The sequence below is a fragment of the Dipteris shenzhenensis genome, chromosome 15 (assembly GCF_047967505.1).
Source record: "Dipteris shenzhenensis isolate YYH24624 ecotype China chromosome 15, Dip_SZ_1.0, whole genome shotgun sequence".
NCBI lineage: Eukaryota > Viridiplantae > Streptophyta > Polypodiopsida > Gleicheniales > Dipteridaceae > Dipteris > Dipteris shenzhenensis.
Window position 1 is genome coordinate 24691877 of NC_141610.1, and position 17148 is coordinate 24709024.

A 17148-nucleotide genomic window follows, 5' to 3' on the forward strand; every position below is an offset into this window, starting at 1 on the left:
TGCTAGGAATTCCTTAATTGATTTCATAACTAAAGCAAGGATTAAGGATTCCATTGCCTTTCTTCACTTTCACTCTTCTTGTTAACAAGACTTAATTCTTAGTTTGCATAGTAATCAAAAAAAAATTTGTGCTCATGTGCATTCTTGTAAATTCATTGGAGGTATTAGGAAGGAACTATATTGGTTCCACTACCTTGGTGCCATTCTTGATAGAGTAGGGAAAGTGGGGGAGGAAGCCTTTCCTCCTCAGAAAACCGTGAGCGGGCGAGCGAGCGATTTTGGCCTGCCCTGAGGATGGAAGGCTTTATAAAGGTGTTTCTGTTTAAGAAAGGGAAAATGATGTGGATTTTTTGCTATTTTGGTCCCCATTTTTTTCTCCCCATTTTTTTCTCCCCCTTTCTCTCTACCCCCTTTCTCTCTCTCTCTCTCTCTTCTTCTTCTTCTTCTTCTTCTCTCAGCTTCCAACTCCCGCACCTTTCCCAACCCAACAAAGACATGGGGAGGACATTTGTAAGATGACAAGTGTCACTTTTGAATTCGAGCAGGTTAGGAGGCGATTTCGGTTGTGAAGACTTTTAGATCGAGCGGTCGAGATTTCTATTCCGAGGACCCAAGCCTCTGAGTCATGGCGGTTGCTCGAGAGTGGAGACTCTCTATGCTATGTATGAATAGATCAAGAGCTATGCTATGTAATGCTATGTATGAATAGATCAAGGGGGTCCTTGGTCGCAGCATGAATAGATCAAGAGCTATGCTATGTAATGCTATGTATGAATAGCTCAAGAGTGGAGACTCTCTATGCTATGTATGAATAGATCAAGGGGGTCCTTGGTCGCAGTTAGGACAGCCATGGCGAGCCACAGCATCAGGCCAAGCAATGAACACATGTTTGTAATGGCTGGAACGTCCCGGGAAGGTCAACCAATGCGCATAGGTTCTCCGATTCTTCGACTGGTTCTACTCGGTGTACCTCAAAAGTTTTGCATTCAGGAACAGCGGGACCGATTCCCAAAAAAAAGATTTCTCAACCACCGAAATATTTATGGGAATCGGTTTCCTGCTCTCATCGCAGGAGAATTTCACGGATCCCAGTGGTGGGACAACTGAAACAGAAAAATAAGTGAGACATGAGTTTGGACAAGATGATTTGCACAGGTGAATTTGTTGAAATAGTCAGTCACCTTGGCTAGTGTAAAGAGAATAATGCGTGGGCCGAAGCATCCAGTGTCGAGACCCGTGGAACTCTGAAGACCTTGGCTTGATGGAGCTAGCAAAGTGTAGCCGCAAAGGCTTTAGGTGTGGAGTACAGATGAATAGTGGCTGGGGGACGCTGAGCCTAAACGAGGCACTCAATTCTTTGGAATGGATGCCCAAGCTTCCTTGGGCTGAGAACTGTATATGCATCTTGCAAAAGTGCAGGAAAAGAAAAAATAGTGGGCATGCTAAGCGCTTGCATGCCTATATGTGCAAAAGTGGGCTCGAAGGTCACAGATCTATTGGAAACTACCTTGTCCCCATGTTAGTGGAATGTGGAAGTATGTATGATGCTCAACAGGTTTTCAACAGGTTGGTTGAGCGGAATGAGTTCTCTTGGACTTCTCTGATCATGGGTTATATTGAACGTGGGGAGGCACAACATGCTCTCAACCTGTACCAGAAAATGCAAGAGGATTGTGTACATCCTAGCAAGTACACGTTTGTGGCCCTATTGAAGGCTTGTGCTACTCTGAAAGATTTGGCAAAAGGGCAAGAAATACACAGTAACATCTCCAAAAAGAAGTTGGAAAGAGATCTGTTTGTTGGCAGCACTTTAGTTGATATGTATGCCAAATGTGGCTTGCTTGCAAAAGCACGGGAAGTGTTTGACAAACTGCCAGTTCGAGATGTAGTCTCATGGACTGCAATTATAGCAGGATATGTAGAACATGGACTTGGTGAGGAAGCGCTAAATTATTTTGAACAGATGCAGCTGGAGGAGCTGTATCCAAATTCTGTCACGTTTGTTTGCGGCTTGAAGGCTTGTGGCAGCATAGGAGCCATAGAGAAGGGCCAAGACATACATACTGAGATTGCAAGGAAAGAATTGGAAGGACATCCTTTTGTCTGCAGCGCCTTGCTCGACATGTATGCCAAATGTGGCTTGCTTGCAGGAGCGCAGGAAGTGTTTGATAAGCTTCCAGTTCGCACTGTAGTCTCGTGGACTGCACTTATCTCAGGATATGCTGAACATGGGCTTGGTGACGAAGCACTAAACTGTTTAGAACAGATGCAACTGGAGGGTGTGCCTCCGGATGCTGTTACATTTGTTTGCAGCTTGAAAGCTTGTATTAGTGTAAGAGCTATAGAAAAGGGACGAGAAATACACACAGAAATTACGAGAAGGGAATTGGAAAGAGAACCTTTTGTTGGGAGCACCTTGGTTGATATGTATGTCAAGTGTGGCTTGCTTACAAAAGCACGGGAAGTGTTTGACAAACTTCCAGTTAGAGATGTAGTTTCATGGAGTACACTTATTGCAGGATATGCTGAACATGGGCTTGGTGAGGAAGCCCTGAACTGTTTTGAGCAGATGCAACTTGAAGGTGTTTCTCCAAATGCTGTTACGGTTGTTTGCAGCTTAAAAGCTTGTGGCAGCATAGGAGCCATAGACAAGGGCAGAGAAATACATGCTTTGATTGCAAGATGGGAATTAGAAAGAGATTCTTGTGTTGGCAACACCTTGGTCGATATGTACGCCAAATGTGGCACTCTTGCAAAGGCTAAGGATGTCTTTGACAAGCTCCCAGTTCGAAATGTAATCTCGTGGAACATACGGATTGCCGGATATGCGGAACTTGGGCTTGTTGAAGCAGCACTGAACTGTTTTGACCAGATGCAACTTGAGGGTCTCTCTCCAAATGCAATCACCTTTGCTTGTGGCGTAAAAGCTTGTGGCAGCATAGGAGCTGTAGATCGGGCTCAAGAAATACATGTTAAGATTGCGAGAAAGGAATTGGAAAGACATTCTTTTGTTGGCAACACCTTAGTGGACATGTATGTCAAATGTGGCTCACTTTCAAAAGCACGGGAAGTGTTTGACAAGCTTTCAGTTCGAGATGTTGTATCATGGACTGCACTAATTGGAGGATACGCCCAGCAAGGAGAAAGTGAAAGTGTTTTCCATATGTTTGAGAAAATGAGAGGAGAAGGGGTAAAGCCAAACAATATCACATTCCTTAGTGTTCTTACTGTATGCAGTCATGCGGGCCTAGTGGATAAGGGCCAGAAGTACTTTGAGGCCATGAGCAATAACTATGAGATCACTCCAAACATTGAGCACTGCACTTGCATGGTGGATCTCCTTGGCCGTGCAGGCCAATTAGAGAAGGCAATAGCAATGGTGGAGAAAATGCCTTGGCAACCTAATCTTGTGGTGTGGCATACTGTGTTGGGTGCTTGTCGAAAGTGGGGTGATGTGAGGCTTGGAAGAAAGGCATTTGAACATGCAGTGCGACTAGATGAAAAGGATGCTTCAGCTTATGTTTTGATGGCTAACATCTATGCAGATGCTCACATGCAAGAGGAGCAGAAGAAAGTTCAGGCAATGAGAGGAGTAGAAGCATTTAAGAAACCAGGACAGACCTGTCATGTGTGATCGGGGATACAAGACATTCCCAGCACAAGATCTATATGCCAAGGTAGAAGATCAAGGTTGTGGCTAGATTTTTACTGGGAAAGTGGTCATATAGGCAGTCAGAGGCTGGCTGTTGTGTGCGCTCTTATGCAATAGTCACTGGGGGAATCAGTCATGCTGATGGAGTGAGAAGCTGGCTGTCGTACTTGAGAATTTCCAGGGGCTGTTGACTGTGATGGGACATATATGAGAATGAGGGGTCATTCAAGCAGGAGAAGCTGGTTGTCATGTTTGGACTAGTCATTGCAATTTATGGGACACGAGCAATTGTGCATATTGAGAAGCTGGCTATCATGTGTTTTTCTATTAATACACCCTATATGCTTGTTAAGAATTCTCAGGGGGTGACGACAGTCATATTGGCTGCTCCTCTTATATCAAAGCGCAGGAACTCTTCTCGTCAAAGATGCAGATCGCATCGATGTCCTTAAGGAGAGTGAACTAGGGGGACTAGTTGATACATTGGTGCATTTGCAGTAGCCATTGTCCACTGCAGCCTAGATATCACTGAGGTGTACATACTGAGCACCATCAATCATCACTACATCCCGAAGGACGGGCCCGGACAGTGACACAAAAGATTTGTGTCCGATCCATGAGGGCCGCTCACTCCATGGCCAGCTCCTCAAACTGCTACATGATTGGCCCATTCCATCTCCACCAATCACAGGTTGGTGACATAAATTAGCAGCTTGATTATCACCTCCTGGTGTGAACCACCACACACGGCGGCCATCCTGTTGTTTTATTTCCTCTTCCAGCGGTGGGCGGGTGGTGTGAACCTAGCCTAACTGATGCATGCACATGCCGTATGCATATGTGCAAGAGACTCGTGATATTATTAGCACATCCAATATTTTCTAGTCCTTAGTTGATTTTTCAGTCCTTAGAGCAGACTTGTTCCCATGGACCGGCTGAACAGGGGAGAACAATCCTAGATTTTCACCAACTGTGAAAGTAGGGGTGCACAAGGTTCAGCAAGAATCAAGGCCCCATGGCCACCCGGTATTTATGTAGCATTGGCTCCAACCTACACTAAGGCAGTGGAGACAGTGAATGAAATGCCATTTTGGGCACAAGAACTTCAGAGTGGGAATTCTGGGTTGCCAGGGGGTGCCCCTGGCCATCTCCTAGAATTGGCTGAGGATTTTTTACATAGAAATTAAGGCGGTGTGGCGGCGGGTTGCATGGGGACTATCCATGAGAACTAAGGCCAGACAAGTTTAGCACTCAATACATTTACAAGTAAATAAAATTGAGAGTTGCTATATCAAATGTGATAGTGTCACTAGCTAGTGCATGGGGACTGGCTCTTAGTTGACATTATTAGCAGATCCAAGTCCTTTGTCATTTTTTAAGTCCTTATTTGATATTATTAGCAAATCCAAAATTTCTATTCTTTAGTTGATTTTCGGCCATGCAAAGGGTATATTTAAAGGATGTGTTAGTAGAAGTGAGGGCAAAGTGACATCGGAAGCATGAAAAAAGACTCATAAATTGAATCTTCTCATAATCAAAAGTAACAAATGTCTACCAAAATATGATAAAAATCTACTTGGGAAATTCTCATAATGTTAAACATACTTATTCTGTATAAATAAATCCAAGGCTCGTCCCAAGGCAAATCATCAATCCACCCAGACTTTCAATTTTTGTCTTCTTAAGCTTCTTCTCTACTTAGCTTTAGTGACTACACTTAATAGGCCAATAAATTTGATAATAGATGGATAAACTAGACAAATATCATTGTAAAAAATGCTGAGTGTGATGTCATGAATGAAGCAATCATCCAAGGTGAGTTAGGAATAGTGTAAATTGCACTACACTAAGGGGTGAAGTATATATTCACCCTCTTCATTAATGAGAGCATGGATGCTTATATATTAATATAAAATCTTGGTGATTTTATCTATCTAGTTTTTTCAATTTCATAATATTGGTAGAGCATAGTATATTTTCATACGTTTTCTTTTGATTTTAGAAAAAAAAATGTAAATCCTTGCGAAACTTTAAATTTTTTTGCATAAAACTTTCAAATCTTGGCTAATGTTTCAAACATTTATTTTTATTAGAGCAAACAAAATCTCAACACCAATATTAAAGTTTCACTTCTTAACGAAACTAACATGAAAAAATCATCCATGGTTGAGAGTGCTCTCAATGGAAGAGGGTGAGAGAGAGGGAGAGCCAGAAAAGATCCACACAAGTTTTGGGTGGGTGCAAGACACCCTAATCTTCTATGTCATCCATATATATATATGTGTGTGTTTAAGTATTGTACATAATCGTAGGTAATGCACAATGGCCTTAACCCTCGTAACCTCCCACTTAAAGGCCAAGGTACCTTTAAGAGAGAACAACCAGTGGACATACTATCCAATGTCCATCAATACACGACAATACTCAAATCGTTGACTAGGTAGACTCTTCATCTCTTCGTTAGCATATCTACAGGGTTATCATCTCTATGAACCTTGACAAGCTCGATGTGCTTGTCCTCAAGTACCTCCCTGATGAAATGGTACATGACCTTAATCTGTTTGGTCTTTGTATGAAAAATCGGATTTCGTGCTAGTTGAATAGCACTCATGGAATCAGTATGCAATGTAGGTACACCTATATGAATCCTCCCACTAACCGATCAAGCCATATAGCCTCCTTGCAACCCTCTGTGACTATAACATACTCAGCCTCTGTGGTAGATAAAGCAACACACTTCTGTGTGCAAGACATCCACGACACTGCACCACCTATAAAGGTGAACACATAACCAGAAGTGGATCTCTTGCTATCCACATGCCCTGCATAGTCTGTATCTGTGTACCCAAGTACATGCATCTCCTCTCTGCCAAAGTAGATGCATATCTCCTTGGTATCCTTCATGTACCTTATGATGCACTTAATTGCCTCCCAATTCCTCTTTCTCGGATTAGCCATATACTGGCTAACAACTCCCACTACAAATGCAATGTCCGGTCTAGTAGCTATCATAGCATACTCACCTTCTCCAATGTGGTACCAAAGCTTGTGGCTCCTCGTGCTTTTTCACCTATCTCGGTTGTAGTGTTGCCTATTTTATAGCTTGAGAGGACTCAAATAAGAGTTGCATTGTTGCTTTTTATAGCATCTTAATCTAAGCACATGGAGGTCTCTCCTTTGTGGAAGCTAGAGCACTTTGAGCATGGAGAACCTCAATCCTTTCTTCGTGGCCTTTTTCACACGCATCGACAAGATTTTTTAAAATTGAAAAAGGCCAACTCTTGTTCATCTAATCATCATCACGGTGCTCCTAGGCCTTCAAAGCATCATGAATAATGAAATCTCGAATGGAACTACAATTCCAAAGGTCCACATAATAAGGCCTTGAGACTTTTTGAAAGGATCAAGAGGTCTTTATTGATGTAGAGCCCCATAAATTTTGAGCGCTCTCATAGTGAGAATCATGTCACAAAGTCCATTCCTTGTAGCCAACACTCCTCATCTTGTTCTTAGTCGGCTGGCTAACAGGAAGTAGATATTTACAAGGATCAAGGATGTACAAGACATTTGTTAATACCTCAACAATCTACCATGGCTCATGCCCTCTTCGAGTGGCAACTCTACAGTATATTTGGTGTATCATGCCCTAGTTTCCATGCCTTGTAGCTACAACCACTCTATCAATGGTTATCATATAGCCTCCCCTATGACCCTTTTCAAAGAATTTTTTTTCAAATTGCCACATGACACCTTATTTACCTGTCAATCACTAGTGCACTATCAATAGCATATCGTAGATAGTTTCACAATAGCATTTGTATCATTAGTGGCTTCTAGTGCACATTCAGCACACCTGACATCTCAACATCCACTTAGCACATATTCACCTTGCCACCTCAACAAAGACCTACACAATGAGCATAACATGCCTCATACACACCTTACCACATCATCATCTTGGGGCACCTTATCATGATTAAAGTTCGGTAAAAATTTGAATTCCCATAACTTTTGATTCAAAAAGAATTTTAGGTGTAGTAAAAGAAGAATTGCATGACATCTCATGCTTTAGTTGATTATCTTCTAGTCAAGACGATGCATACTGTGGAGGTCATTTAACACTTTCTCAATAGTGAGCAAGAAATTCACTAGAGGGGTTCATTTCCCTTATGAATGACACATTCATAGCCTTTATTTAGGGAGCAACCATGAACAACTGTAAAAAAGATTCATACAGTGTTCTCAATGAAGCTATTGATATATTACATGCAACTAGTTTAGAATACTGATAACTTGGGTGGCATGGTCCACGTAGCACAAGGTGGAATTTTAATGAGCTCATAGTCAAAAATTTAGTTCAACGTGACCTCATCACCTTCATCGGCTATAGAGATTTGGGGTAGAAAGTTTTGCATATGTACACCCAAAAGCAATCTAGGTGGGGCATATGCAATGGAGCGATCAAGTTGCCCATCAATGTCCACATGCCCATCACAACGAAGTGTTTCATTGAGCTGAACTTGATCTGGATAGGGAAAGAAAATAACATTTTGACGAGCTCCATTATAACTATGGTGTATTGACACCTATCAAACATCAATTCTATCCATTATAGATAGATTGTGGAGAGAACCATATCTAATCTTGAAGAATTAGAATGGTTCCTCTAGTGAACTAGTATTAGATGCAACCCAATACTCCTAAGAGTCAGCATGGCAATGATCAACAAAGAGAGAAATAGGGATAAAAATAGGTTGAGGATCAACTTGTTAAGAGAAGAAAGAGGGATAAAAATAGGTTGAGGACGGAGAGTTGAGGAAGCACATTGGTGATCAACCTTTTGATCAAGAAGAAACCTCATCACCTCCACCACCTCAGCCATTGTTAGAAAATCTAATGGATGGTGCGACACCAAAAATTGATATTTTTTATTTGGCATTGGTATTGTTTTTCTCTATGTTTGATAAAAGTTTGAGTATCAAGTGATAGCCTAGCGGCTCTCACTTATTTCTATTTTCTAAGATATTGTATGGGATTGAGAGGATGAGTGGAATGGATCATTGTAAATACCATGTGTATGAATGATAAATACCTTGGTATGGGACGAGAGTTATTTGTATATGGGATATTATGGGGTTTTTAGAAAATAGAAAGAGAGTCATATAAAGAGGTGGGCTCATGTCCATGTGTTCTAATAATATAAGAGAGATTACATGCCAAGCTTGTGGAAGGCATGTGGAGTCAAGAGGAATCCTTCTAGAATTCCTATGTGAAATAAGGAGGATGTGGACATATGGAAAAAGAGAGGGTCCCTATGGGCTCCATGTGGGAAGACTCTTGACTTTCTCGATATTTTAAGAGCATGTTTTGATGGGACACATGGCAAGAGTAGCCAAAAAGGGCATGGATGGTGACATACAAGCTTATGTGATTGATGGGGAAAGGAATCTACAGGCACCAATTGTAAATGGGTGATGGAGGGTGACAAAAACTCTATAAAAGGAGCCCTCCTCTCCCTTGTTCATCATCTCTTCCACCATTAGGCCTCATGTCACTGTAGCTCTAGTATCCTCAAGCCTCTTCCATGAGCCTTCTTTCCCTCTTGTAGATATTCTCTTATGTAGACTCTTGAGTCCATCTCTCTCTAGTTCATTCTCTCTCTATGAGTAGTCTTGGAGCTTCCGCTCCCTCTTGTACATATGAAACCTCTTCTTCTCCCTTGTGTTTATAGTATTTTGAGTTGCATTAGAGTGGAGTCTCAATCTATTGACAATGAAGATCACTTTGTATTCCCTCTCTTGAGTCTCTCTTCCCTTTTCTTTCTTTCAAAGCCTTAAAAGTTCTTTCTATTTGGTCCCTCATTGCACACACATGGTCCATCCATTTCCTAAGCCACCAAGAAAGTTACTTACCCTCTTCTAGGCAAAATCTATGAGTGGTGGATCGTTGATAAAGGTGGAGTCTTGAGGGAGCATCCTGCTCAGGCGAAATTAGCATGGGTGGAGGGCAATTTTTATGACAGTTTGACCCCCTATTAGTGTTTTTCTCATAAATTTCTGCTCGGTAGTCCAATTTTGATAAAACCTATATCAGCGCAAATCTCTCTTCAAGGCGCATGTTTCTATGTGATTAGACCTTGAATCAGTGTTACGAGAATTGAAATTATTCCATTAATTTAATTCTTCAGTATTTAGTTTACTGAGATTCTGCATTTTTGTTGCACAGCTGATGCATGTGTGCTCGTTGTTCCGTAGTGATGCATGTGTGCTCCTACATGGCTGGATATACGGCTGTGGTTGTATGAGTGTGTAGCATTGTGTGCACCACTTATGCGATGACAATATGTATAGCATGTGTGCACCATCCGTACGATTTTATTCATGTGTAGCATCAGGTGCACCATGAGATGGTATGTGTCGCATGTGTGCACCATTCATCTGTGATTTATTGATTTCACGTTGCTATAATACTAAAAGGTTAATTGATTGTGGTGATTAATTCCAAGGTTATCTTATGCTTGAAATATTTCATTACCGTTGATTGTGTGAATCTAGGGGAAGAGTAATTGATTGGGCAATGGCATCTGGCAAGCATGATCTGCCATATTTTGGGCCCGTAGGCGCAACTCCAGTGATGCAGGGATGAATAAGCGTATGCCTAATTTTTTATATTACAAAAGCTTATGTACATATTTGAATTTTGGAATATTAGTGGCTTGACTAAGTGTATAAACTAAAGTTAGAAAAAGCTAGCTATTTTAGAAGGTGGATGGGCTTTTTGTAAAAAGGTGCATGAAGGAAAGCACAGAGGCCTTTGTATGATTTTTGCTCGGAAGCTTTTTGGAAAATATACATAAACACATAGGACGTGGAAGGAGAGCACCACTCCTATGGGGGGAGATTGTACCTAGCATGCTTGTTCTGTCTCTTTCGTTTGTGAGTTTTGAGAGTTTGTGCGTATGTTCAAAGAGTGTTGTTCTGTTTTTCAAGGATTTGCATGTTCCGTGAGTGTTTCCCATCGCAGTGGTATTAGAGCCAAGGTTTTGTCATCCATAGCATGGGAAGCACATGCACCCCGTGTCCTCGAATAAGAAACCATAGCATGCATCAGATTGCAAACATCGTGTGTACAAGAGCACAACGAAGTTTGATGCAACAGAAGCGAACAGTGCAGAATGGCTCGTAGGCAAGAAAACATGCGACGAAGAAAAAAAAATCACAACAAAAAAAGTCGGCCGTATGCAGACAAGGTCGAAGCTTGCGAATGCACACCTGTGCCCTAGCTCCTCCAAGCGCACGACAAAGGTGACGACCAAGGAATACCTGGCACTGAAGGCACCATTGGCGTTGTTGGCTATGTGCAAGGAAGCCTTGGGAGATTGCTCTCAAAACTTCCTGGGAGGTCCCCCATCCCAGTACTGTTCTAGCTCAAGTCGGCTTAACAATTGGTGACTATCCAGTAGGTCAAGTCACTTTGTTGCTCTATTCTTTGAAGTTCCTAGTCATAAAGATATCCTTCAAGGCAAAAGTGCAAACAAGGGAGCAACCCAACGGATTTTGGAAGAGGAGAATCTCAAAAGCAAGTGTTTACAAGAGTAGGAGGCAATCTACAAGTGCTATCAAACACGAGCTTTGCTTTGTACCTTGCAACGTGGATTCACTTATTGGAATCGTGTGAGTTCAAGAGTCCATAGAGATACTATTCAACAAATAGCCACTTTCACAACTTGGAAATTAAATTGAGATAAGTCTTGTGTTTGTGTGTATTTTCTTTCATAGTGATTTCTTCTTTGCACCGTGCACATACTTAACTATGTATGGAAGCTGTATTCCATCAAAGATAGGTTATCCTAAAGATCTACATCATGATAAGGATGTGGAAAATGATCACCATCGATCAAGAAGAAGTTCAACACCGATGACACTTACTGAGGAAGAATGGCGAGAACGCTATCAGCATGAGAAGCAACAACGTTAAGAAATTGAAGATGCTCTACGCCAAGTGATGACAACTTGGAAGCCACCTATATTGATTGAGGACGAGGAAGCTATGCATGCATCAGATTCCCTGGATGCATGGAAACATCATGCATGGGACCTTGAGCAGGAACTTGAGTACATGCGCAACATGTGCGACACACATAAAGCCAACAAAGAACGCACAAATCGAGTGTTAAAAGAGATGACTGAAGTCACAAAGAAGTGTATGAAGGATAGAGAGGATGAAAAAAGTGAAAGCAGGAAATCATCAGACACCAGTGATAGTGAGCATGGAAGAAGCAAGACGAGACATCAAAGGAAGAAGAAGCGACATGTGAAGACTTCACTATGATGACATCATGACACGACTCCTTCACATGAGTCTAGCGATGAAGACAACGTGGGAAAGGCCATCTTGAAAGCAGTCAAGCTTCGTGATAAGAAGAAGTCTGGTAAGATTAATCGCAAAACTTTTTCTTTTCCAAAATATGATGGTGAAAGAGATGGACAAGCTTTACTTGCATGGATTAGTTCTTTCAATCAATACTTTTTGGGAGAACGGTACGAAGAGATCGAGAAGGTAAAACTTGCTGCAAGTCGCATGACAAGCAATGCACAATTATGGTGGAGTGTGGTTGCCGAAAGCACTCATGTTCCAAAGACATGGGAAGCATTCAAAGATAAAATCAAGAAGCGCTTCCTACCTACACAGTTTGAAGAGGATACTCGCAGGCAATGGTGAAGATTGAGGCAATTGGATAATGAGAGTGTGGACACATACACTGAGAAATATCTTTCCTCTCTACTTCAATCGCAAACTATTGAGAAAGTGTCCCGAAAAGAGCAATGTCATACCTTTGTTGAGGGTTTACGTCCTACTATTCGTGCTGATGTACGTATGCTTCGACCATCTACAGCTTCTAATGCTATGGATTTGGCATTAGAGTAAAAAAGAAAGCAGGGAAGAAGCTTTGCTACTCGCACTCCTTGAGCAAAGAAGCATACTTCATACTTCAAGCAAGAGGGTGTAAGAGATAAAGTTGGTAGATATGATGGTAAGTCTAATTGGAAACCTACCAAGTCACGTATTAATCGAAGAACCAAAGAACTTGTCACATGTTACGAATGCAAAGAGAAGGGACACTACTCTTATGAATGTCCAAAGAATCCACTTGCTACACACAAGACAGGTACCCAAGCAAAGAATGCTACCAACAACATTGGAGGCAATGGAGGGAGAACCAATGGACATACCAACGGTAATAGTCAACACAACAACTCCACACAGATCAACTACATTGATGATGGATCCCATGATAAATCTTTCAAGCAAAAGGGTGAGGATGAGGACAATGACACTGAAGATGCCAACTGCACCCCTTCAGGTAAGTGTTATTCAGGTAAAAGTGCATCTTATTTTCGTACTTCTTTGTTACATATGATTGCACTATTGCATGAAAAAGAACATAATGTCTTATGATGGAAGCACCCATGATTTCATTTCACAATGTTTAGTTGAAAAGTTAGGGCTTGCAACCATCAAAACAAAATATAAAGTCAAATCAGCTTTTCAAGGATCGAATTATAATTGTTTGCAAATGGTTAAGGATCTTGAGGTGACTTTAGTGCCATTAGTTGAGAGCCATGATTTCTTAGTCGCTCCTTTGCGTGAGCAAGATCTCATTCTAGGGATGCCTTGGCACGTCGATCATAATGCCAAACCTAATTATCTTGAATGCACCATTACTATGACTTAAGGCACTGAGACTATGACTCTAGAATGTGACAAGAATCTTCCCTCTTGGCATATATTGTCACATACCCAAGCTAAAAGAGCTTTGCGCAAATGTGAGAAGACATATCTGATTATAATCAATAAGATTGAGCTAGTCCTGAGACTAAGAAAACTAAGCAAGAGCCTTTGGATCCTTTTCTAGCTACTTATGATGACTGCTTTATGAAAGACTTACCCCCTGGCCTACCTCAATCTAGACCTAAGGATCATAAGCTTGACCTTATTCTGGGTAGCGCACCACCGTGTAAACCACCATATAGACACAATCCTACTGAACAGTGAGAGATTCAATTCCAAATAGAAGATCTTTTGGCTAGAGGCCTAATTCGACCTAGTAGCTCACCATTTGGGGCACTCGTTCTCCTTGCATCGATTATCGTGCCTTAAATAAAATCACAGTGAAAAATCAATACCCCATTCCGAGAGTTGATGATCTACTTGACAAGTTGAAAGGATCCACAATCTTAAGCAAGATTGATCTTAAGTTAGGATATCATCAAGTGAGAGTGATCAAGCCTGATATTTTCAAGACTGCTTTTAGAACCCAAACTGGTCACTATGAATTTCTTGTTATGCCTTTTGGATTGACCAATGCACCTACCACATTTAGTCGGATGATGAATCGTATCTTCCTACCCTATCAAGACTTTGTGGTAGTTTTCTTTTATGATATCATGATTTATAGCAAGAGTCGAGAGGAACATGAGAAACATTTGGATCTTGTTTTCTCTCTCTTACGTGAGAACCCAACTGTATGCCAATCTAGAGAAAATTTCCTTTTTTCCAGCCTGAAATAGAATATATTGGACACATTGTTTCAACTGAAGGCATTCGAGTAGATCCCAAGAAGGTAGAAGTGATAGTAAACTGGCCACAGCCTAAAGATATCCATGAGTTATGATCTTTTCTAGGTCTATGTAGTTTCTATCGCAGATTTGTTAGAAATTTCGCACACAAGGCACACCCATTGACTGAACTACTACGTAAAACTCGTGCTTTCTCTTGGGGTGAGCATCACACTTTAGCCTTTCAACGACTTAAGGGTGCAATGACGCACACACCAGTTTTGACCATGCTGGACTTTACGAGACCCTTCTTTGTCATGGTTACTAATGCTAGTGGACAGGGTTTTGGGGCTGTGCTCATGCAAGATAACCATCCAATTGCATTCAAGTCATGTAAATTAAAACCAGCAGAGCTAAAACTATTCCACGTATGATAAAGAATTAGCCACTTTGGTGCATGCCCTTAAACTCTAGAAACACTATCTTATGGATCTGAGTTACTCATTAAGACTGATCACCAGAGTCTTAGACATTTCCTTACTCAGTCGGTGATCTCGGATAGGCACATTAAATGGGCTGCCTTTATTAACAAGGTTTTTAATCTGATTAAGGCTTGTGGAAAGTATTATAAGACACACACACATATGCTAGAAGCACATTAATGCATATTTTTAACACTCATGTTCAATACATGGTAAGAGCTATGGAAATATGCATGCATTCCATGCAAATGGTATCCATTACACATGAAAATTTTCAAGAACAAGGATATCAATGTCATTAAGGCCTTTACAAAGAATCAATCCCATTAGATGCATGCACGTATGCTAGAACCATAGCAATGCATATTTTGTAACACTTGTGTACCATACATGGTAAGAATTGTAGAAATAAGCATGCCCAATAATATAAATGATATTTAATCCATGTCAAAATTTGCAAGCACAAGGGTATTAATCTCATTCAGTACCACACAAAGTATCACACCCATTAGAAACACACACATATGCTTAAAGCATACTTATGTATGTTTTGAACACTCATGCATGATGCATGGTAAGAATTCTAAGAATATGCATGCTTAATCATGCAAGTTATGTCTGATCCACATCAAAATTTGCAACCACAAGGATATTTATTTTGTTAAGGCCTTTGCAAAGCATCATTGCTCACACACACACATATGTGAGAAGCACATTGATACATATTTTCAACACTCATGTATGATGCCCAGTAAGAAACATAGAAATGCACATGTCCAATCATGAAAATGATATCAATTCACATCAAACTTTGTGAGTACATGCTATTTTTAAAGCATCAATTTTAAGAGGTAATTTGAACTACATTTGAGATGTGTTTGATTAGTAAAGTAAAGTTACATTGCATTTCTAACAAAAACATTGACATGAGTATCAATGCTAATATTGACACTGTGAATTGTAGAAGTGAGAATTTAGCAATAATTGAATACTTCACAATATTTAAATGGCCAAACTTTGTGTACTTTTACTACACGTATGCATTTTTCATTGCCATTTCTTGTAACAAATGGCTGTCAAGAAATGGTTGCAATTTTGTGTTGCCATTTGTTGGTAACAAGTGGAAGTCAAGAAATGGATGCTGATTAATGCTGCCATTTCTTCGTAAGAAATGGCAGTCACAAGAGATGGTTGCCATATTGTGCTGCCATTTATTTCTACAAAATGGTAGAGTAAAACATGTTGCCATTTCCTATTTCCATTTCTTCCCAAGAAATAGCAATTCAAGGACTAGTTGTGATTCCTAACTACCATTTCTACCAAAATTTATGGCACATTGAGAAATGGTTGCCATTTCATACATAAGAAATGGCAAAAATGAAAGTTGGGTGCCATTTCCTGTTGACTACTACCATTCACAGTTTTCTTGTAGTGGATGGAAACTTGTTTTCCAAGGAACTTAAAGATTTTTATCTCAAAATCAATAGGATGTAAAAAATAATGTCATGTTTCATCCACATTTGTAGTTGCAAGTACTATCTCATCTTTACATCCCTTATCTATAGATCCATGCACCGTAGATCTACGACCTTGGATGTCCTTTAGCACCTTGGAAGTATTAAAGCTTTATCTTTGAATGGATTTTTCTTGCTTTAAGGGTAGAAAATTGTTCCCAAACACATTGGATAATCTCTAAAGCATGCATCAATAGGGCATCAATTCAAGAAATAGTGATGGTTTTGGATGTAGCATTGCAAAGTGCTTTGCATCTTTCTTGGAAAGAACAAACCTAAAACCTCCAATTGGAGGCTATGTAGACTTTGTGTGAATTTCCATTGAAATGTTTTTCCTTTCCTTTGTTATTCCCAAAACAACTCCACCTAAAATAGCATTAAGCTTTGAGAATGATGCATCGCATGGCTCCTCATGTTCCTCAAAATCTATCTTTATCATTAGTAAGAAAAGCTTCACTTTTCTTGCTAGCAAGAACCAAGTTTTTGATAAAATATGAAGAGGGGAGAGGAGAAGAGTGGAGATGAGGAGAGAGGGCGCAGCTAGAGAGCACACCATAAATGACTCTGTTGGGTTAGTGCTATGCACATATGATCGTGAACTCTCAACACGCTCCCTCAAGATCAACATCATGAAGTAGGCCTTCCGTCAAGATGATGATTCTGGGGAATCGAAGAAGGATTGAACATTACATTCTATCACACCCCTGTAATGGGAATGTCCTTCCTCTGCATCAAAGCAAGAGCAAGTCGGTGTTTCTCAAAAAGCTCTTTACCGAGTGGTTTGGTAGAGATGTCTGCAACATTCTTTTTGCTATCACAATGCTGCACTGTGATGTCACCAAGTAACACTCTTTCTCTGATGAAGTACTCTTTGACATCAATGTGCTTTGTCTTGGAGTGATATACTGGATTCTTGGCCAATGCTTGAGCCAATTGATTAT

General features: G+C 40.6%; 1 protein-coding gene across 1 annotated transcript; it reads left to right on the forward strand.

Moving 5' to 3' along the window:
* The first annotated feature begins 553 nt into the window (after positions 1-553).
* On the forward strand, positions 554-4895 carry LOC147893582 (pentatricopeptide repeat-containing protein At3g53360, mitochondrial-like). The gene has a single exon (XM_087386544.1). It carries the CDS (start codon positions 1262-1264, stop codon positions 3632-3634), a length of 2373 nt encoding a protein of 790 aa, XP_087242670.1. The 5' UTR covers positions 554-1261; the 3' UTR covers positions 3635-4895.
* The last annotated feature ends 12253 nt before the right edge of the window (positions 4896-17148 follow it).

Bases quoted from the DNA above. Each gene is read 5' to 3' on its own strand.
- LOC147893582 (XM_087386544.1), top strand. From the start codon at position 1,262: ATGGAGCTAGCAAAGTGTAGCCGCAAAGGCTTTAGGTGTGGAGTACAG.